The sequence below is a fragment of the Loxodonta africana genome, chromosome 25 (genome assembly GCF_030014295.1).
Source record: "Loxodonta africana isolate mLoxAfr1 chromosome 25, mLoxAfr1.hap2, whole genome shotgun sequence".
Taxonomy (NCBI): Eukaryota; Metazoa; Chordata; class Mammalia; order Proboscidea; family Elephantidae; genus Loxodonta; species Loxodonta africana.
The window spans coordinates 34390512-34417494 of NC_087366.1; the positions used below are offsets into that span (position 1 = coordinate 34390512).

General features: G+C 39.2%; 1 protein-coding gene across 1 annotated transcript in view; it reads right to left on the reverse strand.

Moving 5' to 3' along the window:
• Positions 1 to 26983, reverse strand: part of PCNX2 (pecanex 2) — a 360142-nt gene that overhangs the window by 124208 nt on the left and 208951 nt on the right. The window contains exons 22-23 of the mRNA XM_064276483.1: positions 19151 to 19259; positions 13415 to 13544 (exon numbers count right to left, since the gene is read on the reverse strand). Of these exons, the coding sequence (XP_064132553.1) occupies positions 13415 to 13544; positions 19151 to 19259 (239 nt within the window). The remainder of the gene's footprint in view (positions 1 to 13414; positions 13545 to 19150; positions 19260 to 26983) is intronic.

Genomic DNA, 26983 nt, shown 5'->3' on the forward strand with positions numbered 1-26983 from the left:
TGCCCAAGAATGGGTTGGAAGAGTAAGATTCATGATTCCACTGAGACTAGCTGAAGTAGTTTGTTGTTTGATAAACCATAAAATAGTGGTGCTTAGATATCCTGCTATTCCACTAAGGTGGCTGTGATGCGTAAAGAGCAGAACTGGAGCTTTGTGACAAACCAAGGAATCAAAATAGACATGGCACTCAAGGGAGAACAGATATTCACTGGGCGTCTGATGACACGCTGACTGCAGATGTTATAGGATCTATATATGCATCCCTTCACAGATTGATATAATCGTGTTCTAACATTTCAGAAAGAACTTCAGGTAGTTGCAAGGATACATAGACTATGTCAAGGCATATTAAATTAAAAGTTTATGGGAGAAGAAATAAATATAGGAAAGGGTGACAAAGTGGGACTAGGAAGAAGGACAGGCATTCTGTTCATATAAATGACTTACACATGGAAGCAGCAGTCAAGAAATCAAATGAGATACTGCATTGGACAAATCTGCTGCAAAAGATCTCCTTAAAGAGTTCAAAAGCAAAGATCTCACCCTGAGGACTAAGGTGAGCCTGACCCAAGCCATGGTGTTTTCAATCACCTCATATGTATGCAAAAGCTGGACAATGAATAAGGAAGACTGAAGAAGAATTAATGCCTTTGAATTACAGTGTTGGCGAAGAATATTAAATATACCATGTACTTCCAGAAGAATGAACAAATCTGTCTTGGAAGGAACACAGCCAGAGTGCTCCTTGGAAGTGAGGATGGTGAGACTTTGTCTCGTGTACTTTGGACATGTTATCAGGAGGGACCAGTTCCTGGAGAAGGGCATGATGTTTGGTAAGGTAGAGGGTCAGTGAAAAAGAAGACGACCCTCAGTGAGATGGAGTGACGACAGTGGCTGCAACAATGTGCTCAAACATAGCAGTGATTGTGAGGATGGTACAAGGCTGGGCTGTGTTTCGTTCTGTTGTACACAGGGTTGCTATGTGTAGGAACTGACTCAACAGCACCTAACTACAACACACATTTACCGTAGGGAACCAAGTCTTTTTTGATTTTTATAGCTTCTGAAGGCACATAGAGATACTTACACCATTTTACAGATGAGTTAACTGAGGCTCACAGGTTAATAATTTCACAAAGCCAAGCATCCAGCTGAATATATGGGTTGGAATTTCAATTGAAGTCTGACTGACCACAAAACCTGTGCTTTCTGATGTACCAAGGCCGCTTCAGGAAGAGCGGAGGATTAGGTAGAGCGGATTGCCTTCTCACTGACCAGGGTGGAACCAAGGAAACAGCAGGCAGGGTTGAGGCTTTTGCACACCAGCCACACAGGGTGACTCCTATTGATTAAGTCCAGCACATTACGCTAACATAGGCGCTGAATACACATTTGTTGACAAGGAGAATGTCCAGAATGATCTAATATTTGTAAACCAACCTGGAGAATACTCTAAAATGGAACCATCATGGAAGTTACATTTCCTTTTCAGCTAACTGTTGCATGTGTTTTCTTATTCCTATGGTGTTTTACATTTTGTAGATGATTTTTTATATATGAAAACAAAATCATTGCCAACGGGAGCTCATATTCTATCAGGGAGCTGAAGGTAGTCAACCCCTTTAGCACCAAGACATTTGCTGAGATGACACGGGGGCATGAGTCAAATACTTTGTGGCCTAAACATCTGCTTCATGTTAATGACAAAGTTTGGTTATTTGGTGACTATTTACATACAAAGAGAAGGCTAATAAATCATAACACCAGAATGTGTTTCTAAAGCGTTATAAAATCCTGACATAGGCGATGTATAAACACCAAGCACTATCATTACAGTGCATTTGCTATTGTTGCCCATAATTTAAATGGAGACACTTACCAGGCAGAGCACATCAAAACAGATTTTAAAGGACTTCTGAGGCTAGGTCAGAAAAAGCAATGCAACTTCCACCTTGCTCGACAGAACACGGTTGTTGGAGCCTCAAGGCTGCCACATTGTGAGGAAGTCCAAACTAACACATACTAAGAGACCACATGGCAATGCTCTGAGGCTCCATGAAGAGAGAGATGTCTACTAGTCCAAAACTGCTCCAGAGTCCAGTCATCATCTGACTGCAGCTGCATGAGAGAGCTCAAATCATGCCACTCAACTGACCGTTTTCCAAATTCCTGACCCAGAGAAACCATGAAATATAATAAAATTTTGGTGTTTTAAGCTGTTAAGTTTGGGGTGATTAGTTATGTAGCAGTGGGTAACCAGGACATAAAGACAAACTGTAACAGGAATTTAGGAAAACAGAAGAGTTTATAATTGGGGTGATCAGAGGCAGCTTCACAGAAGAACTGCCATTTAAACTGAGCTTTGAAAAAAAAAAATTTTTTTTTTTTTTTTTTTGTAAAGTGGATATGGATGGGAAATGCAGAAGTGGGGCAGGAAGGACAGTTTATGTCAAGGGCATAGCCCAAGGAAAGGCTTGAAATAAATCCACAATACGTGACATGCAAAAAAGCGTTGTGGGAGGTAGGCAGAAAGTTAGATTAAGAATGAAGAGGGAGAGGCGGGGCCAACATGGCGGACTAGGTGGACACTACCGCGGATCCCTCTTGCAACAAAGACTCGGAAAAACAAGTGAATCGATAACATACATAACAATCTACGAACCCTGAACAACAAACACAGATTTAGAGATGGAGAACGAACAAATACGGGGAGGCAGCGATTGTTTTCAGAGCCTGGAGCCAGCGTACCAGTCAGCGGATTTTCAGGAAAAACTAGTTTCCCAGTGATGGCTCGGAGACAGCAGTCCATATTAAACCACATAAAGAAGCAGACCATGACAGCTTCTCCAACCCCCAAAACAAAAGAATCAAAATCTTTCCCAAATGAAGATACAATCCTGGAATTATCAGATACAGAATATAAAAAACTAATTTACAGAATGCTTCAAGACATCAGAAATGAAATAAGGCAAACTGCAGAAAAAGCCAAGGAACACACTGATAAAACTGTTAAGAACTCAAAAAGATTATTCAAGAACATACTGGAAAAATTAATAAGTTGCAAGAATCCATAGAGAGACAGCATGTAGAAATCCAAAAGATTAACAATAAAATTACAGAATTAGACAACGCAATAGGAAGTCAGAGGAGCAGACTCGAGCAATTAGAATGCAGACTGGGACATCTGGAGGACCAGGGAATCAACACCAACATAGCTGAAAAAAAATCAGATAAAAGAATTAAAAAAAATGAAGAAACCCTAAGAATCATGTCGGACTCTATCAAGAAGGATAACTTGCGGGTGATTGGAGTCCCAGAACAGGGAGGGGGGACAGAAAACACAGAGAAAATAGTTGAAGAATTCCTGACACAAAACTTCCCTGACATCATGAAAGACGAAAGGATATCTATCCAAGAGGCTCATCAAACCCCATTTAAGATTGATCCAAAAAGAAAAACACCAAGACATATTATCATCAAACTCGCCAAAACCAAAGATAAATAGAAAATTTTAAAAGCAGCCAGGGAGAAAAGAAAGGTTCCCTTCAAGGGAGAATCAATAAGAATAAGTTCAGACTACTCAGCAGAAACCATGCAGGCAAGAAGGGAATGGGACGACATATACAGAGCACTGAAGGAGAAAAACTGCCAGCCAAGGATCATATATCCAGCAAAACTCTCTCTGAAATATGAAGGCGAAATTAAGATATTTACAGATAAACACAAGTTTAGAGAATTTGCAAAAACCAAACCAAAGCTACAAGAAATACTAAAGGATATTGTTTGGTCAGAAAACCAATAATATCAGATACCAGCACAATACAAGGTCACAAAACAGAACGTCCTGATATCAACTCAAATAGGGAAATCACAAAAACAAACAAATTAAGATTAATTAAAAAAAAAAATAAATAATAATACACATAACAGGGAATCATGGAAGTCAATATGTAAAAGATCACAATAATCAAAAAGAGGGACTAAATACAGGAGGCATTGAACTGCCAGATGGAGAGTGATACAAGGCGATATAGAACAATACAAGTTAGGTTTTTACTTAGAAAAATAGGGGTAAATAATAAGGTAACCACAAAAAGGCATAACAACTCCATAAAAAAAAAGATAAAAGCCAAGAAAAACGTAACGACTCAACTAACATAAAGTCAAACACTATGAAAATGAGGATCTCACAATTTACTAAGAAAAACGTCTCAGCACAAAAAAGTATGTGGAAAAACGAAATTGCCAACAACACACATGAGAAGGCATCTAAATGACAGCACTAAAAACTTATTTATCTATAATTACGCTGAATGTAAATGGACTAAATGCACCAATAAAGAGACAGAGAGTCACGGACTGGATAAAGAAACACGATCCATCTATATGCTGCCTACAAGAGACACACCTTAGACTTAGAGACACAAACAAACTAAAACTCAAAGGATGGAAAAAAATATATCAAGCAAACAATAAGCAAAAAAGAAGAGGAGTAGCAATATTAATTTCTGACAAAATAGACTTTAGACTTAAATCCACCACAAAGGATAAAGAAGGACACTGTATAATGATAAAAGGGACAATTGATCAGGAAGACATAACCATATTAAATATTTATGTACCCAATGACAGGGCTGCAAGATACACAAATCAAATTTTAACAGAATTGAAAAGTGAGATAGACACCTCCACAATTATAGTAGGAGACTTCAACACACCACTTTCGGAGAAGGACAGGACATCCAGTAAGAAGCTCAATAGAGACACGGAAGACCTACTTACAACAATCAACCAACCTGACCTCATTGACTTATACAGGACTCTCCACCCAACTGCTGCAAAGTATACTTTTTTTTCTAGCGCACATGGAACATTCTCTAGAATAGACCACATATTAGGTCATAAAACAAACCTTTGCAGAGTCCAAAACATCGAAATATTACAAAGCATCTTCTCAGACCACAAGGCAATAAAACTAGAAACCAATAACAGAAAAACTAGGGAAAAGAAATCAAACACTTGGAAACTGAACAATACCCTCCTGAAAAAAGACTGGGTTATAGAAGACATCAAGGAGGGAATAAGGAAATTCATAGAATGCAACAAGAATGAAAATACTTCCTATCAAAACCTCTGGGACACAGCAAAAGCAGTGCTCAGAGGCCAATTTATATCGATAAATGCACACATACAAAAAGAAGAAAGAGCCAAAAGCAGAGAACTGTCCCTACAACTTGAACAAATAGAAAGTGAGCAACAGAAGAACCCATCAGGCACCAGAAGAAAACAAATAATAAAAATTAGAGCTGAACTAAATGAATTAGAGAACAGAAAAACAATTGAAAGAATTAACAAAGCCAAAAGCTGGTTCTTTGAAAAAATTAACAAAATTGATAAACCATTGGCCAGACTGACTAAAGAAATACAGGAAAGGAAACAAATAACCCAAATGAGAAACGAGAAGGACCACATCACAACAGAACCAAATGAAATTAAAAGAATCATTTCAGATTACTATGAAAAACTGTACTCTAACAAATTTCCAACCTAGAAGAAATGGATGAATTCTTGGAAAAACACTACCTACCTAAACTAACACATTCAGAAGTAGAACAACTAAATAGACCCATAACAAAAAAAGAGATTGAAACGGTAATCAGAAAACTCCCAACAAAAAAAAGTCCTGGCCCGGACGGCTTCACTGCAGAGTTCTATCAAACTTTCAGAGAAGAGTTAACACCACTACTACTGAAGGTATTTCAAAGCATAGAAAATGACGGAATACTACCCAACTCATTCTATGAAGCCACCATCTCCCTGATACCAAAACCAGGTAAAGACATTACAAAAAAAGAAAATTATAGACCTATATCCCTCATGAACATAGATGCAAAAATCCTCAACAAAATTCTAGCCAATAGAATCCAACAACACATCAAAAAAATAATTCACCCTGATCAAGTGGGGTTTATACCAGGTATGCAAGTCTGGTTTAATATCAGAAAAACCATTAATGTAACCCATCACATAAATAAAACAAAAGATAAAAACCACATGATCTTATCAATTGATGCAGAAAAGGCATTTGACAAAGTCCAACACCCATTTATGATAAAAACTCTTACCAAAATAGGAATTGAAGGAAAATTCCTCAACATAATAAAGGGCATCTATGCAAAGCCAACAGCCAATATCACTCTAAACGGAGAGAACCTGAAAGCATTTCCCCTGAGAACAGGAACCAGACAAGGATGCCCTTTATCACCACTCTTATTCAACATCGTACTTGAAGTCCTAGCCAGGGCAATTAGGCTAGACAAAGAAATAAAGGGTATCCAGATTGGCAAGGAGGAAGTAAAGTTATCACTATTTGCAGATGACATGATCTTATACACAGAAAACCCTAAGGAATCCTCCAGAAAACTACTGAAACTAATAGAAGAGTTTGGCAGAGTCTCAGGTTATAAAACAAACATACAAAAATCACTTGGATTCCTCTACATCAACAAAAAGAACACCGAAGAGGAAATAACCAAATCAATACCATTCACAGTAGCCCCCAAGAAGATAAAATACTTAGGAATAAATCTTACCAAGGATGTAAAAGACCTATACAAAGAAAACTACAAAGCTCTACTACAAGCAATTCAAAAGGACATACTTAAGTGGAAAAACATACCTTGCTCATGGATAGGAAGACTTAACATAGTAAAAATGTCTATTCTACCAAAAGCCATCTATACATACAATGCACTTCCGATCCAAATTCCAATGTTATATTTTAAGGGGATAGAGAAACAAATCACCAATTTCATATGGAAGGGAAAGAAGCCCCGGATAAGCAAAGCACTACTGAAAAAGAAGAAGAAAGTGGAAGGCCTCACTCTACCTGATTTCAGAACCTATTATACAGCCACAGTAGTCAAAACAGCCTGGTACTGGTACAACAACAGACACATAGACCAATGGAACAGAATTGAGAACCCAGATATAAATCCATCCACGTATGAGCAGCTGATATTTGACAAAGAACCAGTGTCAGTTAATTGGGGAAAAGATAGTCTTTTTAACAAATGGTGCTGGCATAACTGGATATCCATTTGCAAAAGAATGAAACAGGACCCATACCTCACACCATGCACAAAAACTAACTCCAAGTGGATCAAAGACCTAAACATAAAGACTAAAACGATAAAGATCATGGAAGAAAAAATTGGGACAACCCTAGGAGCCCTAATACAAGGTATAAACAGAATACAAAACATTACCAAAAATGATGAAGAGAAACCCGATAACTGGGAGCTCCTAAAAATCAAACACCTATGCTCATCTAAAGACTTCTCCAAAAGAGTAAAAAGACCACCTACAGACTGGGAAAGAATTTTCAGCTATGACATCTCAGACCAGCGCCTGATCTCTAAAATCTACATGATTCTGTCAAAACTCAACCACAAAAAGACAAACAACCCAATCAAGAAGTGGGCAAAGGATATGAACACACATTTCACTAAAGAAGATATTCAGGCAGCCAACAGATACATGAGAAAATGCTCTCGATCACTAGCCATTAAAAAAAAAAAATGCAAATTAAAACTACGATGAGATTCCATCTCACACCAACAAGGCTGGCATTAATCCAAAAAACACAAAATAATAAATGTTGGAGAGGCTGTGGAGAGATTGAAACACTTCTACACTGCTGGTGGGAATGTAAAATGGTACAACCACTTTGGAAATCTATCTGGCATTATCTTAAACAGTTAGAAATAGAACTACCATACAACCCAGAAATCCCACTCCTCGGAATATACCCTAGAGAAATAAGAGCCTTCACACAAACAGATATATGCACACCCATGTTTATTGCAGCTCTGTTTACAATAGCAAAAAGCTGGAAGCAACCAAGGTGTCCATCAATGGATGAATAGGTAAATAAATTGTGGTATATTCACACAATGGAATACTATGCATCTATAAAGAACAGTGACGAATCTGTGAAACATTTCATAACATGGAGGAACCTGGAAGGCATTATGCTGAGCGAAATTAGTCAGAGGCAAAAGAACAAATATTGTATAAGACCACTATTATAAGATCTTGAGAAATATTAAAAACTGAGAAGAACACATACTTTTGTGGTTACGAAGCGGGGAGGGAGGGAGGGAAGGAGAGGGTTTTTTATTGATTAATCAGTAGATAAGAACTGCTTTGGGTGAAGGGAAAGACAACACTCAATACATGGAAGGTCAGCTCAATTGGACTGGACCAAAAGCAAAGAAGTTTCCGGGATAAAATGAATGCTTCAAAGGTCAGCGGAGCAAGGGCGGGGGTCTGGGGAACATGGTTTAAGGGGACTTCTAAGTCAATTGGCAAAATAATTCTATTATGAAAACATTCTGCATCCCACTTTCAAATGTGGCGTCTGGGGTCTTAAATGCTAACAAGCGGCCATCTAAGATGCATCAATTGGTCTCAACCCACCTGGAGCAAAGGAAAATGAAGAACACCAAGGTCACACGACAACTAAGAGCCCAAGAGACAGAAAGGGCCACATGAACCAGAGACCTACATCATCCTGAGACCAGAAGAACTAGTTGGTGCCCGGCCACAATCGATGACTGCCCTGACAGGGAGCACAACAGAGAACTCCTGAGGGAGTGGGAGATCAGTGGGATGCAGACCCCAAATTCTCATAAAAAGACCATACTTAATGGTCTGACCGAGAGTACAGGAATCCCGGCAGCCATGCTCCCCAGACCTTCTGTTGGCACAGGATGGGAACCATCCCCGAAGACAACTCATCAGACATGAAAGGGACTGGTCAGCGGGTGGGAGAGAGATGCTGATGAAGAGTGAGCTAATTATATCAGGTGGACACTTGAGATTGTGTTGGCAACTCTTGTCTGGAAAGGGGATGGGAGGATAGAGAGAGAGGGAAGCTGGCAAAATTATCACGAAAGGAGAGACTGAAAGGGCTGACTCAATAGGGGGAGAGCAAGTGGGAGTACGGAGTAAGATGTATGTAAACTTATATGTGACAGACTGATTGGATTTGTAAATGTTCACTTGAAGCTTAATAAAATTTAATAAAAAAAAAAATGAGGAGGGTTTATATCTGTGCTGTTCAATATGGTAGCCTCTAGCCATACGTGGCAATTTATATTTCCACTGTGCCACCAGGGCTCCAAATTTAAATTAATCAAAATTAAATAGAGTTAAAAATTCAGTGCCTGGGTCACATTAGCCACATTTCAAGTGCTCAATAGTCCCCATGTGGCCAGTGGCTCCATACTGGATAGCACAGGTATAGAATGTTTCCATCCTGGCTGAACTTTTAATTGGACAGTGCTGGTATATGTCACATTTCTCATGGCTCCACAAACAGTGAGGGGCCATCACAGGTGGTTGATGGGAAGAGTGCCATGATGAGAGCTGTGTTTTAGGGAGCTAGATAACCTGGAGCTACGTGTGGGGGAGAGACCAGAGAGAAAGCTGGTGAAGAGGCTAATGAAGCAAGGCCAGCAAGAAGGACACATTTACAGTTTGCCCACAGTGAGGCGCTGAGTGGGGGAACAGGGATCCTGCAGATTCCAAGACAGGTCAGCCTGGGAAAAAACAAACTAGCCAGAGAGCTGGTGATTTATTTATCAATTCCCTAGAGTATTAAAATGGTTTAGTTACAATGCGGGGCTCACTAGAGACCTGCAAACCCCAAAGGCAGCTTTAAAAGACCTGAAATAAAAATGGTGGGACTGAAGAGTGCAGAAGCAGTGGTGGAGAAGGAAGGGAAGAGGACAGCCAGGCAGGGGACTGTGGGGAGCCTCCATAGCCCCCATTGGGCAGTGGCAGTGCACTGGGCGAGATGTGCTAGTGAAAACTCCGGATGAAAGCATCTTGTTAGCAGACCTTTTTAAAGTGATGAAATAACTAGTAAAGAAATGAAACACGATCAATTACACTAACCTGACTGCTCCTTTGAAAAGAAGGTAATAGGAATGACTGCACATAAACTCTCAAGTAAGACAACTAGAAATCACTGTTGTCGCTGGTTGCCATGGAGTCTACTCTGTCTCAAGGCCACCCTACGTGTGCAGAGCAGAACTGCTCCCTAGGGTTTTCAAGGTTGTGACCTTTCAGAAGCAGATCTCTAGGCCTGTCTTTCAAAGTGGCTCTGAGTGGGTCCCAAAAGCCAATCTTGCTGCTAGTAGTTGACCACCCAGGGTCTCCCAGAAATCATTAATCATTAATATTGAAAAAAAAAAGCTACAGCTTAAAATAGATAGACTAAGCTTTCCAGAGCGTTTGCAGGGATCCAGATGAGGTTTCTTGCCATTTCCTTTCCTGGAATTCACCACTACTTCACTGCCCTAATTTCTATCCACTGATCTTTTAAACAGACGGACAATGAGACTCTATCCTGATGCCTTAACAGAGCAACAGATCTGCAGCAAACTGGGTTTTGCATCAAGAATTTATTTTCCCCAGAGGAACTAAAAGCTTTCTCCAACCTGGCTCCTGGTAACGAGCATCCCAGCAAAGAGTGGGACACCCTTCTACATGCCTCCCAGACCCTGCTGTCCCCATTCTTCCAACCCAGGAAAAGGCTAACCAAGTTAAGGCCCCAACCCCACTTATGTTGTTGTTGTTAGGTGCCATCAAGTCTGTTCCAACTCATAGCAACCCTAGGTACAACAGAGGGAAATGCTGCCCAGTCCTGTGCCGTCCTCACAATCGTTGCTATGTTTGAGCCTGTTGTTGCAGTCACTGTGTCAGTCCATCTTGTAAAGGGTCTTCCTTTTTCACTGACCTTCTACTTTACCAAGTATCATGTCCTTCTTCAGGGACTGGGCCCTTCTGATAACATGTCCAAAGTATGTGAGACAAAGTCTCACCATGCTTTCCTCTAAGGAGTATGCTGTCTGTACTTCGTCCAAGACAGATTTGTTTTTATTTCTGGCAGTCCATGGTATACTCAATATTCTTTGCTGACATCATAACTCAAAGGCATCAATTCTATTTCAGTCTTCCTTATGCATCATCTAGATTTCACATGCATATGAGGTGATTGAAAATACCAGGCTTGGGTCAGGTGCACCTTAGTCCTCAAAATGACATCTTTGCTTTTTAACACTTGAAGGAGGTCTTTTATAGCAGATATGCCCAATGGAATACATCATCTGGTTTGACTGCGGCTTCCATGGGTGCTGATTGTGGATCCAAGTAAAATGAAATCCTTGACAACTTCAATATTTTCTCCATTTATCAACATGCTGCTTATCGGTCCAGTTGTGAGGGTTTTTGTTTTTTTAATGGTGAGGTGTAATCCATATTGAAGGCTGTATTCTTTGGTCTTCATCAGTAAGTGCTTCAAGTCCTCCTTACTGTCAGCAAGCAAGGTCGTGTCATCTGCATATCGTAAGTTGTTAAATTAGTCTTTCTCCAATCCTCATGCCACTTTCTTCTTCATATGGTCCAACTTCTCTGATTATTTGCTCAGCATACAGATTGAATAAATATGGTGAAAGAATACAACCCTGATGCACACCTTTCCTGATTTTAAACCATGCAGTATTCTCTTGTTCTGTTCGAATGACTGCCTCTTGGTCTATGTACAGTTTCCTCATGACTACAGTTAAGTGTTTTGGAATTCCCATTCTTTGAAATGTTATCCATAACTTGTTATGATCCACACAGTCAAATGCTTTTGCATAGTCAATAAAATACAGGTAAACATCTTTCTGGTATTCTCTGCTTTCAGCCAAGATCCATCTAACATCAGTAATGATGGTCGATTCTGACTCATAGTGACCCTATAGGACAGAGCAGAACTGCCCCATTGGGTTTTCAAGGCTGTAATCTTTATGGAAGCAGACTGCCACATTTTTCTCCCACAGAGCAGCTGGTGGGTTCGAACAGCCAACTTTTCAGTTAGCAACCGAGTGCGTAACCACTGTGCCTCCAGGGCTCCTTAACATAGCACTAGATGGTGTTATTTATTGCTGAAAATAATGGACCACAACAGAATCAGCTCTTTGTGAAACTGAGTAAAGAAACATAATTCCTGTTTCAGAAGCCCATACTTTTAAGTAACTCCATAAACCAACAATTCAAAATACTGCACCCTGGAATTGTGGCTGAGTATTGGAAGTGACGAAGCAAAATAACAAAACACATAAAACCTCCCCTCAAAGACTTCTCCATTTCCCTTTCTATTGGTGTTACTTAAAATCCTTTACAGCTCAACCAGGAAGTGTTTTCCTTATATCAAATCCTCTCATGCCTGTAAGTCTGATTCCTAACTTATCTGAGAATAAGAGATAAAAGAAATCTTTTGTACTGAGGGTCCACTTTAAAATATTTTGCACATTCCTTCCCTGCACAGTTAAAATTATGAGGAAATATCATTCCTCTTATTTACAAGCTTTTGTCCTTTCCAGAGTTAAAGAGTCCTGGTGGTGCAGTGGTTAAGCACTCAGCTGCTAAATGAAATGTAGGCAGTTTGAATCCACCAGTTGTGCCATGGGAGAAAGATGTTTTTTTTTGTTTAGTTTTTTGTACCTTCCAGGGGCATGACTTTCAGAGTTCCATAAACTCGTTACTGCCAAGTCAATTCCAACTCATAGCGACCCCATAAAGGTTCCCAAAATTGTATTCTCCTAAAAAAGCTGAAAGGCAAGCCAATGCTGGTAAATTTCTTCTACTCTCTGACTTTGTAAACATGCACGATATCTCTTTAGACAAATGCAAAAGGGAACTGTTGTTTTTGTGTAAATTCCAAATTTACTTTTACTGCAAAAAAAAAAAAAATACATCTCTCAGCAGGTGACAAACCTGCAAGGAACAGGAGATGCCCCGCCTTCTTTTGACCCCCCCACCAGGGGCTTTCAGGGGCGCTCAGGCTCAGGTAGTTTTACCCAGGGCACCTCCAAATGTGAGCTTGCCGGGATGCTAGTGACTTAATCCTGATAAATGCCTGATAGCAACGGTAAAGGTGGGGGCCGGCCTTCTAAGCAGAGCATTCAGATAATAACAATACCTTGCGTTGTACAAATGATTAATGTGCTCAATGGCTAACCAAAAGGTTGGAGGTTGGGTCCACCCAGAAGTGCCTTGAAAGGAAGTCCTGGCAATCTAATTCTGAAAAAGTCACAGCCATTAAAAACCCTATGGAGCACAGTCCTACTCTGACATACATGGAGGACTGATATTCAGTTGTCAATTTGCAAACAGTCATATTTGGTCCCAAGCCCTCAGACCACAGTACTAAGCAAGGCAATGAATGTGGAGCATCATCAGGAGGACAGTGTGGCCATGTTCCACAGCAGGGCCCAGCATCGAACCAGGAACCTTGCAGTGGAGGAAGGAAAAGCACAAACCTGGGCAAAGGAAGTTAGAATTGACTTTAGGATCTTACTTGTAGTTTTTCTCCCAGAATTTGACTGGCCTGACATATGATGTGATGAAGATGACACTCCCAAGAAATGGGCTTAATGGAGCAGAAAAGATTGAGGTGGCAATCGTTTGAAAGAAAAGCATTGCAGAATCTGAGAATTTTGTGTTAAGGCAAAAAAAGATTTTTTTTCATTGTTATCTTTTTAAATATTATTCCAGCTTTGACTACCTTCATTTAAGCCATTTCCTCACCCAGGAAAGAAAGAAGGATATACACTTAATCTCTCTATGTACATATTTAGAAATATAAAACTTTCAGTAGCATCCTGCTAAGTCTCATCTCAACACCATGTAAATCAAATGACTCTCATAAAAATCCCAGCGGTCTCAGTATGATTCGTGGCACAGATTTAATACCTAAGGAGTGAAAAGAACAGTTTCTTTGTACTAAGTTATCATTAACTGAACAAAACACACTGTGGCACATTTACTAAAGTACTAAATAGTTTTATAAATAATTAAAATGAAATGACACTTCTTAAAATAAACAAACAGCATTGTTTTGGAAGGTATCATCTCTGTTTTATCAAGAGCATTTTTCTATTATTCAAAAATGTATATTATTTATCATATATTGAACATCAATAGCTCAATTCAGGTCATTCCTGGTTTATAAGCTAAAAACTTATACCCATGAAATTGCAGCATTTTTTTTTACCGAGCCTTTAGCAGTCTTCATGGGTTTCTCACTGGCTTGCCTCAGTCTCTCATACCTGGCTGATCAGAAATGTAATTGCTCAACACTGAAAATAGTTTGGCTGTGACTTTTTGGCTTAGACCCTGCGGCTCTCTAGAAATCTAGGGGAGGTGCCGGATGCAGCCGTCTTCTGTACTGGCCTGGTCCCTCCCCCGTCTCTCTCTGCACCATTAGAGAACTTTGCTCAGCTGTTCATCATGCCCACTTCACTGTGTTGTGGGTTATGGTGGTACCGGGGGTTGGAAGAGCAAGAGGGAACTGAGAGCGAGAATCCATGGGGACGGCAGAGGTCTGCAGGGGGCCAGACTGCCCAGGTCACACACATGAACACCACTCCTTATCTGACGGGGTGAGGATGTGGATTATTCTACTACAAATCTGGTCCAATGTACTGCAAAGTTGACCATCCCACCTGGAAGGGGTCAAGTGCATCTTTCTCCCTGTTGGACCAATGGGCATCTTATTTCTTTAGCTATGTTCAGAAGGTTCTGGCAGAAAGTGAAAAATAAATCCCTGGCACACACAGGCAGATGATCTCATTATTAAACACTCAGGTTTCTGAGTGCTTGAACATATTGTCACTGACATGGCTTCAAGTTATACAATAAGGGAAGTGGTTGGGGTACGGCTTCCTTAATAGCTTCACTTATATGGAAAATAGAAAAATGGGTGAGCCTTTCCCTCCCTTCATGTAGGTTTAAGCTCAGATTTTTGCTTCAGGGGTAACTATGTCATTTGTCCACCTGCTATTCACGCCCAAACATATTCAGGAGTTAAATGACCCATCCTCCATCAGTAATTCATTCCAGGGTTGAACTGTTTAGGTTTCAAAAAGATTTCTACCGTGATACAGTTTCAATCCAATTCTATTGTTTTGACCTAGGTTCAAACGGAGAACTACAGAATAATACACTACTGTGACATCTACGATCACCCATCAGTTTTCTTTTCACCTGAACACTGTAAATACCTAAATTCCTAGGCCAAAAACCACACCAAATTAGCCCTGTCCCTCGTCACTGGAAGAAAGAGAACTGCATGAGAGACGGCACTGAGAAACTGTACTGAAGAAAAGTTAGAAGGCAGAGTCGGGTCAGAGAGGGTGTTCTCTGAAGGGAGGAGTTGAGAGAAGGTAGGAGGAAGAGGTAAGTTCAAAGTATCAGGTGATCTAGTGTGTGCTGTGCAGCTGGTAGATGAGCCAGGTCAAAACAAGATGGAGTCAGGGCTGGGGGATGTTAGAGAGTCTGGCTTGTTTTTCTTTTCAATTCTAAAAGTTCCCCCAAGATTAAGCTGTATATATATATATAATATATATATGTAATATATTTTTTTATATATATAGTATATATACTATAAAAAAAATTTTTTTTATGTATATATTATATATATATATATTTCCCTCCTCTTCCCTCCTGCCTTCGAGTCTTTGCCCCTGGGCTGGTGTGCCCCTTTAGTCTCATTTTGTTTTATACTCCTGTCCAGAGGCCATTCTCTTAGGGTTTCTCCAGTCTCTGTCAGGCCAGTAAGTCTGGTCTTTTTTGTGTGTGTGTGAGTTAGAATTTTGTTCTACATTTTTCTCCAGCTATGTCCAGGACCCTCTATTGAGACCCCTGTCAGAGCAGTCAGTGGTGGTAGCCGGGCACCATCTAGTTGTACTGAACTCAGTCTGGTGGAGGCCGTGGTAGATGTGGTCCATTAGTCCTTTGGACTAATCTTTCCCTTGTATGTGTAGTTTTCTTCAATATGCTGTATATTTTTTAAGTGCCAGAAACAATTATCCTGAAATTAAGACTAAGAAACAAATGAGGAAAACACTACTAGCCTACAGATAATGTTCAGTGTGGTAGTAAAGGAAATGAGATTTAATAGGTCAGAGCAGAAATGATGGATGGCCTCAGAGGCTATTTTATTTAGGGAAGACAGAGCATGCTCTCGGCATATATGAAAGATTATGGTTAATCATTGTTGAGAAGGAGGCCCCTTAAGCCCTTTTATTTCTCTTGGTAAGAGGTTAGCCTAAGAGGTTGATTGTGACACTTTTAAAAGCTTCAGATTTGATTGAGACAAGAAGGACCCCAGAGGTCGTGGTCCCCAGACCTTCTGTTAGCCCAAGACAGGAACCATTCCCAAAGCCAATTCTTCAGACAGGGATTAGACTGGACTATGGGATAGTAAATGATACTGGTGAGGAGTGAGCTCCTTGGACCAAGTAGGCACATGAGACTACGTGGGCAGTTCCTATCTGGAGGGGAGATTAGAGGGCAGAGGGGGTCAGAAGCTGACCAAATAGACACAAAAAGAGAGAGTGGAGGGAGGGAGGAGAGCAGCTAGGAGTATATAGCAAGGTGTATATAAATTTTTGTTTGAGAGACTGACTTGATTTGTAAACCTTCACTTAAAGCACAATAAATTCTTTTTTTTAATTCAGGTTTGAGTACATTTTAAATGAAAAAATATCAACATCAATAATTAAAATTAAAAAAAAAAAAAATCATTAGAAGCACAGGAAGATATACCAAGCAGAAAGCGGCCTTCCTCATGTGGGCCATTCACAGAGATAATCTAAGTCTTCTTACTTATTAGAAGACAATGGTCTTGCTCCATCTCTACGAATACTAAAAGGGTGAGCATTCCCATCTTTCCCTGGAGGTTACAAGCTCAGAAACTAGCAGAGGCTACTGAGGGAGAAAACATGCTCATACTGGAAAAAGCAATTTACTAAACAGTGCCCTGCTGGCCAGAAAGCTAATTCAATTCCAAAACAGAGAAAATTAGTCCCTTCTCAAAGCCAGGATGGAGCTCAGAGTTCCTTAATAGAGTGATAAAATAATTAACATTTCAAAATTACTCAAGAGCCAGGGCCGGCATTTAGGAGCCTGATAGCTTTGTCTTGATGATCTGTAAATCCAGTTTACTCAACTACTTATCTCATTATAGTCTGAGTGATGTGATATTGGACTCCAAGTAGCAAATATCTACTGTTCAAGAACGGGAAGCGTGTATGGGTAACGGCAGGGTGGGGTAAAGGCCTTCTTAGCTGTGGCACAACTGCACTGGTCAGGCTCCACGGGGGTGGATCGTAAGCCTTTGTATCCTAGTAGAAGGGAGGAAGTGGATGTCATTAACAGGGTCAGGAACAAAGCAGAGGGGTTGACTGTTTTAAAATGGAATGACCAATCACTCAATAAAATCCACATCGCAGATGTGTTCAATTTCTTAAGAGAATGAGTCTACCATCATCAAAGTACTTAGATGCTATCCAGAGTGTATGCAGTCTGAAATAGATGCTAATGCTGCTTTTATTCTTACAGGAAATGATATTAAGAGCCAAATATTACGTGCCAGTGTGTGAGCTCTTAACGTGCATATAGGTCTGGCAGTTGGTGGTTATGACTCCGAGAATGCTCTTAATTCAGCTGGGAAACTACAAGGAGTGATTAGTATTACTGAACTTACCTAACAAGGCATTAACATCAACAGTGAACGCTACAGATACGCATGAGACCAAGTTATGGTAAAATAGGGAATCATAACTTTAAGTCTTAAAATTCTTAGTGCAACTCCTTCAACCACAAATCTGCATTAAAGTAATAATTTTCATTTAACAAACATGTTTTAAATCCTGGGTAGGGAACCTTAGACACATGTTAGAAATAAAAATCACCTCAATCATTCACCTCACTGTTTCTGTTTTTAAAGGAGCCTGTTTAGGAAAACTAAAATTACTGGCATTAGATCAAATGACTGTGGTTAAAGAAAAAAGTGAAGTGTACAAGCTCATGCTTCTGCAAATATTTTTTTTTCTTAGCTTGTTCTGCCATATAACCTGGAAAAACTTTAAAAACATCACTGCAGGTCTAAGAATGGGGACATGGAACAATGCGTCTTATGAGGCCCACTCTTGGTATGCTTAATTTTTTTTTCTTTTTTAAACAAATGAGCCCAGAGGAGAGCATTAAAAAAATAAATAAATAAACTAGAGCATATTATCACTTAATAATGATCCCAAGTATGTTTCTATCCCTGTGCACAAAGTTCAGATCCCAGTGATTCCTTATGAATTAACTTAACAGCCTTGTGTAAATTTCATATATAAGTAAGTTCCGAGTAGTCATTTCAACTAGCTAATAGCACCCACACTGGGATACCAGAGCCTAGAACTGTAACTCTCACATACAAGTGGACACCAGAATCACCAGGAAAGCTTGTGAAGATGTAGATTCTTGGACCCTACACTCTGAAATTTTGATTTAGAAAGTATGCCCCGAGCTCAGTAATCTACTTATTTAACAATCTCCACCAGAGATTTTGATGCAAGTGGCCCCTGAATGCTTAAAAAGTATAAATTCACTGCAAAGGAAAATCTTTTGTAGGTAAATTTTAGGCCTGACTCAAAAAAATATTTTATTAGTCTCATGTTCCCTCTGTCATATATATGTGTGTGTGTGTCTGTCTGTATGTACGCAACTACAAAACAAAACCAAAATTGATCTTTTTAATCTTCAAAAATAGTTGGACAATTCTGTTTCTGTCTAATTCTCAGTTTTGAATATTACTCAAGTATATGCTAAGCACATTATATCAAATATAATATTATATAATCTATAATATTATTTATATTGAATGCATCAACCCTATCTTCAATGTTTAATAACTGCAAATTGATTTGCACTATTTTGCATAAGTCAACTGAGTCATTTTGGCAGGAACCTCCCATTTAAAAGGCAGGATATCTTAGAGCATATCTGGGCATGGGAAATGGAAAGATCACAAAATAAAAGTAACTCCTGAATACGCATTAAGAAGCAGGAAGAGTTTAAAATTAAGAAACATCTTTTAAGGCTAAGTAGCCTAAAGGGAATCCAAAGTGCCTCCCCACGTTCCCATTAAAATGTAATCTTAAAGACCTTAAAATCTTTTATTGCCAGGGTCCAATGAAAAGCTTGCATCTATAAAACATGAATCTCAGCTTGCGGGTGGAAACAGGAGCAGAAAGGATACGAGGGATTGCGAACAGCTGAGCAAACACATGAAATGAAGAACCCCAAGCCATCTGCCAAGGAGCCACATATGTCATGATGAACTGTAACTTGTGAAGCAGGTCTCCAAGCTGAAAGTAAAAAAAAGAAAGATTCGTCAGAGCTGACAACAGCAACTGTGGTAGCTGCATCAAGGTCATTTAAAGCACGGTATCAGGGAAGCACAGTGAAACCAGTGCTTGCCCTTTCACTCGTCCCTCCCTTTGTCCTACCTGCGATGCAGACGTTTTGTGATATCTTAAAAAACCACAACAGGCTGATCAGGAGAAACCCTGTCTGGCTAAGTGTTCATTTAATTACTTCACCCTGTAAAGATGACGGATCTCTCTATCTTTCGGGGAAGGACAATCACGACTTGATATCCTCTCCTTCATATTGGGTCTTTTAGAGAGAGATTCATACAAAAACCTATCATCACTGACATTGTTGAGATTTTTGTGTATTTATTACATCTTACATCTTCAGGTACTCTTGCTGGAGAAACTAAGTCCATACTACTGAATTACAAGTTAAAATGTACTTTAGAAAGCCAAGATAGGATACGGAAGCTGTTGCATTTGCTAGACAAGCCAGCACCAAAAAAAAAAAAAGAGGTCTGGGGTGAGATAGGGAGGGACATATGTGGAGTGAGAATGAGCATACATGAGAATGGAAGACAGACCATGAATGTGCTGAGAAGGATGGAGAAGGACAGGGTGTTCTGGCTGTGGATCTCTGCTTTGCAGTAAGAAGTGATTGATCAATCCAGATGCAAAGTGTTACTGCTGCCACTTCCAAATGTGGTAAGCAAGTATTCTACCGGAGGGTTCAAAAAAATCCACATACATGCTTTATAAATAATGGAAACTTCAAAGGGCAGGAAGTGTTTATTTCCAGGCTGACTAGTATATGAGACAATAAAATACCTTCACCAAAACCACTGATGTTAAAAGAGAAGAAAAATAGAATATTTAAGTAGGCTCTGATAGATATGACACAGAAAATCAGAAGACCATAATGAAAAGTCAGTTGGAAAACAGTGTTATTAAAGAATGGTTCAAGGAATCAAGATAATTTAGCTCTTCAGTGAAAAGGCAACCTTAGATTTTAGCATCAAAAGACGAGTGACTTTAAATTGTTCAATGCAAGTGTAATAAGGAAAAATTAGATTAATTAGAATATTTTCCAAATCTTCCCCTCATTTTCTTGCCTTACTCAATTCTCACAATATCCTGGTTTTGGAGGAAAACTTCCAAGTAGAATTAGACATTGATGGACAGAGGATAGGAGATAAACCAAGGATAAGATTTCTTTCAAAGTCACAGCAAACATGTGGAATCCTTAAGAAGTCACAGGCATCTGGTTATGTATAGAGGCCCTTGGGTCTACATGTGTCCAGTGGGGACTCTAGTTGCAGACCTAGCAATGAATTGTAGTTGAGAGCTGAAGAATTACAGGTAGAGAGAAGAGAAGGAAGAGTGGCAGAGGGAGAGAGAGACAAGGAGAGAGGCAGAGGGGTGATACTGAAGAAACAGGGAAAGTAGGGAGAACACAGGGAGAGTGCGAAAAGAAAAGAAAAGAAAAGAAAAGGGAAGTGTAAGGAACAGAATGTTGGGGAAGGAAAAGAGGTGTTTGTTTTGCTAATAGCTTTTCACTTCTTTACTCTTGCTCACTTGCATCAACCACAGAGGGTGGATCTCAACTGGCTTCCAAATTCTTGGAGAAAGGCCACTTTTGTTTTAATCCTGGGGTTGGTTTGAGCCTCCTGAATCCATTCTGGATAGAATTCCATAGCCCCCAGGGCCTTTGAGAGTCTGACAATTGAGAAGAGAGTATTTTACTCTATCAGCTTGAACTCCCATGTGTTAGATTCACACAAAAAACTGTCATTTACCCCTAGTTTTTTGCCAGCTGATAGGTGACTTGTATAGACTGAGAGACTGGCAGCTATAACACAGCTCAAACTCCTGATTCATTTCTGTTAAAAGATATAATTTCCTTTAAAAGCCAATACCATTTCCTTTCATCCTCCCCATTAACCCCATCCTAGGAGGAAGGTGCCGATTACATAAAAGAAGACATTTAAACACATGATTTCTAGAGTACATCAAAACCAAAAGTCCTGAGATGTGGTGGTGGGACTCTCTTCTATTAACTTGCTTATTTATGCCTAACCAAACTTTATCAGACAAGATGTCTCTGGATTTGAAACCCTCTTAGTCTTCCCATTGTTAAGAATCCTTAGAACAGGTATTGAGAATTAACCTTGTGACTCATGCCTAGGTGAAAATTACAAGCATGAACAAGATTGCCTTAGATGATGGATGGCCCCCAAATGCCCTAAAAATGAATCCCGGGTTATAGAAGGCTGTCCCTGTTGAGCTTCCAGTGTATGACTGTATCCTGGGAGGCTTTTAAAGCACCTTCTGAAAAAGCTGATAAGTAGGTCAGGCATAGCAACTACAGCGAGACAGGCAGCCCCAGGGAAAGCCTTATCTGCAAGTTTAAAGCTCTAACAAGTTAAACTTTGCTGCATTACGATTAAATGAATCTATTACAATTATTTTTTGCTTAGCACAGCAAGTTGTATTTACACATAAGCAAAGCCAGCAATCAGACATCTAAGGAGGCCAAACATAAGCACGCTCATGCTCTAATTGCAGCCAAGGAAGGCCCCAGATACCGTCATTCTTTTCCTATGTCTCCCTTTGCCTCATTTTTTCTCCCACTAGTATTGCAAAGAAAAAAATAAGTGCTTTGTAAAAGATTTTTAATATGAAGCTTACAAAATAGACTGCTATTCTTAATCATTGGAGAAGTTCAATCTCCCAAATGCTGGTTCTTTACATATAGCACAATAATTAAAGTCTCGCCATGAAGTCCACGAGAAAAAAAGCTGTCCTGAGACAAGACAGATACCAACACAGCATAATGCTTAAGACTCTGGACTTAACAGCACCCTGCCTGGGTTTGAATCCCAGCTCCACCTCTGTTGATGAGTTTTTGCGTCTATAGAACGGGGATAATAACAGTACCTCCTTATAGTGATGTATTTAGAACAGTGCAGAGCAATAGTAAGTGCTACGGAACAGTTTGATAAATACCTGATAGGACAAGTGGATATCTATGTACTTAGTTCAGAATCAGATAAATTTAGAGCCCCGCCCCACACACAAATTGAAAATTACCAAGTCTAGCCCCTCTTATTTTTCAGAAGAGGAAGCCACGGTCCGAGAGGTTAACTAGATTGTTTAAGTCAGAAGGTATTTATTGGTCCATTTGAAACCAGAGGTCTAAGCTCCTGATTCTCAGTCAATGATATTTTTACTATCAAACCTTGCCATGTCTCTGTGAGGGCACAGGCCTTCCGGCAAACTACGGCAACAGGAAAAACCTGCCTGACGTGCAGCAGCTGAGGAAAGGCCTTCCTGCTGACAGCAGAGGGGCAGGATCACAGGCTTGGACATGACCAAAGCATTGTGACTGCTGCCACTACCAGGGACTTGTCCTACCAGGTGCACAGTGATGAAGTGCTATGAGCCACCCTGGAATGCCCTCTTCAGTATGAATATCCAATTAATAAAGCACAATGCCACCCAACAAGCCTGGTGACACTCAAGTCCTGGGGCTGTTTCTCTGAAAGGCAAGCGGCTGGGTTAGCTGTGCTTCTTGAATGTACAGCTCCAAAAAGACTGATTTGACTTACACATGTTATTCTTAACAATTTGGGGAGGCATGATTCAGGTTAAAGAGACTTAATTTCCTATTTCCCCTTTACACTTTACTCTTCTTTTCAAGGGTGAAATTGAGTGAAAGAATGAAAATTACATAAGTGTCAAAAAATGATTTCTGGTACAAAAGGAAACCTAAGTATTGACCATAATTGAAAAACATGTATGAAGTGGCATTTCATGCACCATTTTAGGCCTTCGTGTATAAAATAATGACATGCTTAAGAGTATGAAAACAGCAACACCAGCACCGTTATAGTAAACACAGCCACATAGCAGTTTAGCATTAAATTTAAGTACTTTAAGGAGAAATACCATTTGGACTAGATATAAGCAGGTTTCATACAGCTATTATTTGCATCTCCTTAGACAGTTTGAGGTCTCTCTTTTTATTATCTCACTCCTAATGTTCTACTTCCAAGACTTTAAATCTCAGCCCTATTACTGCATAATAAACTTCACGAATTTAGGAAGTTGTGTATGATTATCAAAGAAAGCAAAATTATTTGCTTTTTTTTTTCCCCCATTGAAAACAGTGAAAAGAATGAAGAAAGTCACAACTGAGTCATTTTGGCAGTTTCCCAAGGAAAGACACCATAAATACTCTCGTTTTAATGACCTATTTTGAAAATATCTTTTCAATTAGGCATAGATACACTGCTCTATCTCTGCTGTAGATAGGAAACCCAATCTGCGTACATCTACAAACAATTTTAAGAGAAATATCATCAAATAAAGATGACCCCAACACATTTGCTTGTAATACATTCTGAAATAAAGCATGTGCCATCTTTATTTTGGGAAACCCTTCTCCCCGGTGAAATAGCCAACCACTTATTGAATGCTTTTATATTTGGGCATTGTCTTAGAGAGCTGAACATATATTGTCCCATTTAATAAAAGTGCATTTTTCCCTTCTCAATCCCAATCATACATTTTCTCCTCTTGCTACAGCCTTAACTAATTTCCCAGATTAGTTCTTTCACTTGGCATTTTTGGCATTTTGTTGCCAGATTCAAGTAATTTCCTTTGTGGAAAGATACACACTTCAGTAAACTTCACACCACACTTGAGATTACTGGTGTTTGAACTTGAAGGAGCATGCAACTCTGAAGGGAATCACAGAAATTAGCTGCTGAAATAAAGGTGAAATGAACTCAAAGAGAGGGATCACTGAAGGAGCTGAGGCTCGTGAATGCTTGGAAAGAAGGTAGACAAGATGGAAAGAAACTTGGAGTTTCATGGGAGAACATTTTAATGAATTCAGGCAGGAGTCCAGCTGAGGGACTAAAAACTAGTCTAAAGGAGTCGAGGAAATGTATCAGACTTTTTGAGGCACAGGTGGTGAAGTGGGGAATAGAAAAACATTCAAGAAGAAATGGAAAAAGCAAATTTATTGAGGTCTCAAATGCGGGGCACCATTTTTATAGAATGACGGATATCAGAAAACTAAATTTTAAGATATTATACTTAAGCATAAATATTGTCAAATAGAGGATGACAATATTAGATAAAATTTTTTGAGTTATTCAGGCATATAACTGGTCACTAGAGTGAATCTCAGAAAGTTAGAAACATATTTTACCTCAATAAACAATGTGTGTTGGTGGACCATTAAACAGCACACATCAGGCTTAGCAAAATACTGACAAGTTTCAGGGAGCAAGGTAATGACAAAAGGCTAGCATCCCAGTACAAAAATTATATAAATACTATAAAATGTTGTGAGAAATTTTTAATTAATAGACAAACTCAAAAGAAGCAAAAAAAAAAAAAACCCAACAGTTAGAACCACATAACCAAACTCAGTGCCGTCAAGTCGATTCCGACTCCTAGTGACCCTATAGGACAGAGTAGAACTGCCCCACAGAGTTCCCAAGGAGCACCTGGCGGATTCGAACTGCCGACCCTTTGGTTAGCACTCATAGCACTTAACCATTATGCCACCAGGGTTTCCTAGAACCACATAAAAAAAAAAAAAAAAGTTTAAAATGAGAATACTAAGTGTGAACTGACATCTTGACTATTCCACAAGAACACAAATATGGACACAGGCCCTAGGAGCTGGGGACATGAGTTTTAATAGACTTAAAATGTTGCTATATCCATAAAAAATAAAGTAGAAAAATTCCACCCACCAGTACTGGGAAAAAGCAAGAAAGTTTGTTTTCTTCCTGCTGTGGGATAGAGGAAAATCACCCACAATACACCAAAACCTCAAGCCAACGTAATGCAGGGGAGTGGGTTTTAAACTTAAGCTATTCTAGTAGAGCAGGAATGCAAAACCAGGAAATTAACATAAGGAATAATGTGGAATGGCAAAAGTAAATGCAAAAACAGTATTCAGAGATATTTCCACAATCAGAACATATGTGACATACACACACACACAAACAACAACATCCCGCTGAAGCTCAGTTCATGATAAAATTACAAGCAATATAGGGAAATGGGCAAAATGAGAAAAAGTCAGCAGATGCAATACACAGGATATTGAGCATTTCAAGAATTTGAGGTAATACTAAAATATGAACAAGTCTAAATAAATAAAGATCCAACAGGAAAAAAAAATACTCAATAATAAGACTACCATAGAAAAAAATGAACAAATGGACTTGAAAAACTACCAGATCATCAAAATCAAGTAACCAAATCCATTGGCACTGAGTCGATTCCAACTCATAGTGACCCTATAGGACAGAGAGGCACTGCCCTATAGGGTTTCCAAGGAGCACCTGATAAATTTAAACATCGACCTCTTGGTAGCAGCCAAACTCTTAACCACTGTACCACCAGGGCCCCTAACATAATATAAAAAAAAAAAAAAAAAAAATTTTTTTTTTTTTTTACATAATATAGAAGTAGAAAAATAAACAATTAAAATAAAACCTCCAGGAAATGATTAAAAAACAAATCAGTTATAGCAAAACAGAAAATTAGAGAAATGCAAGGTACAAACTACCTAGAACACAACACGTAGAGATGAAAAAATAAAAAATACGAGGGGCTAAAAAACATAGACAATAGAGTAAGAAGATATAGTGTACATCCAATTAGAGTTCCAGAAGGAAAGTTTAGAGAGAAAGAGGAGAGGAAATATTTGAAGAGTGAATGGCTCAGAATTTTTCAGAATTGGAGAAAGCATGAGTCCTTGGGTTGGAAGAAGCACATCAAGACCTGCACAGGATAAATAAAGAGAAACCCATACCTGGCTGCACGTGGAAGTGAAAACGCATAACATCAAAATCTTTCCTAAAGATCACCTCCAAAGGAATCACATGGATAGTGGGCTTCTCATTAGTAAAGTACATGCCAGAAGACAGTGAAAGAATGTTTTCAAGGTGTTAGGAAATAATATCAAGTCAGAATTTGGACACAACTCCACTATCATTTAAGTGTGAGAGAAAATTAAACATTTTGGGAAGGAGGGCTTACAACAACACAAACGGAGTATCTTACAGTTCTGGAGGTCAGAAGTCTGAATGTGGGTTCACTGAGCTAAAATCAAAGTGTCAGCAGGGCTTAACTCTCCCTGGAGATTCTAGGAGAGAATCCATTTCCTTGCCTTTTCCAGGTTCTAGAAGCCACCTACATTCCTTGACTTGTGGCCCCTTCCTCAATCTTCAAAACCAGCAATGTCAGGCCAAAAATGAACTTTTTGGACAAAGACTGAAAGAATTTACTACTCACAGAATTTTCAGAAAGAACAATTAAAGAATGTATATCAGTAAAAATGAAATTTAACCCTGGAGAAAAAAATGAATATAAGAATAATGACGAGAAAATAAACGACTAAAGTGTTAGAATATAAATATGAGAATTACTTATTAAAACCATCATAAACATAATTACTATTTGAAGGTGGTATCAAGTATTAGATACCATACGTATGGAAGATGGGATAGGGGAATTAGAATAAAGTCCTTGTATTGTCTGGGAGGAGGAAAGAGATTTTAATTAATTAATTTTATGTTACATCAAGTGTGCTTATTAAGAATTTAAAAGCAACCATTAAACTGCTAATGCTTGCAAACTTTAATTTGCATCAGAATCACTTACAGAACTTGTAAAATAAAGATGCTGGG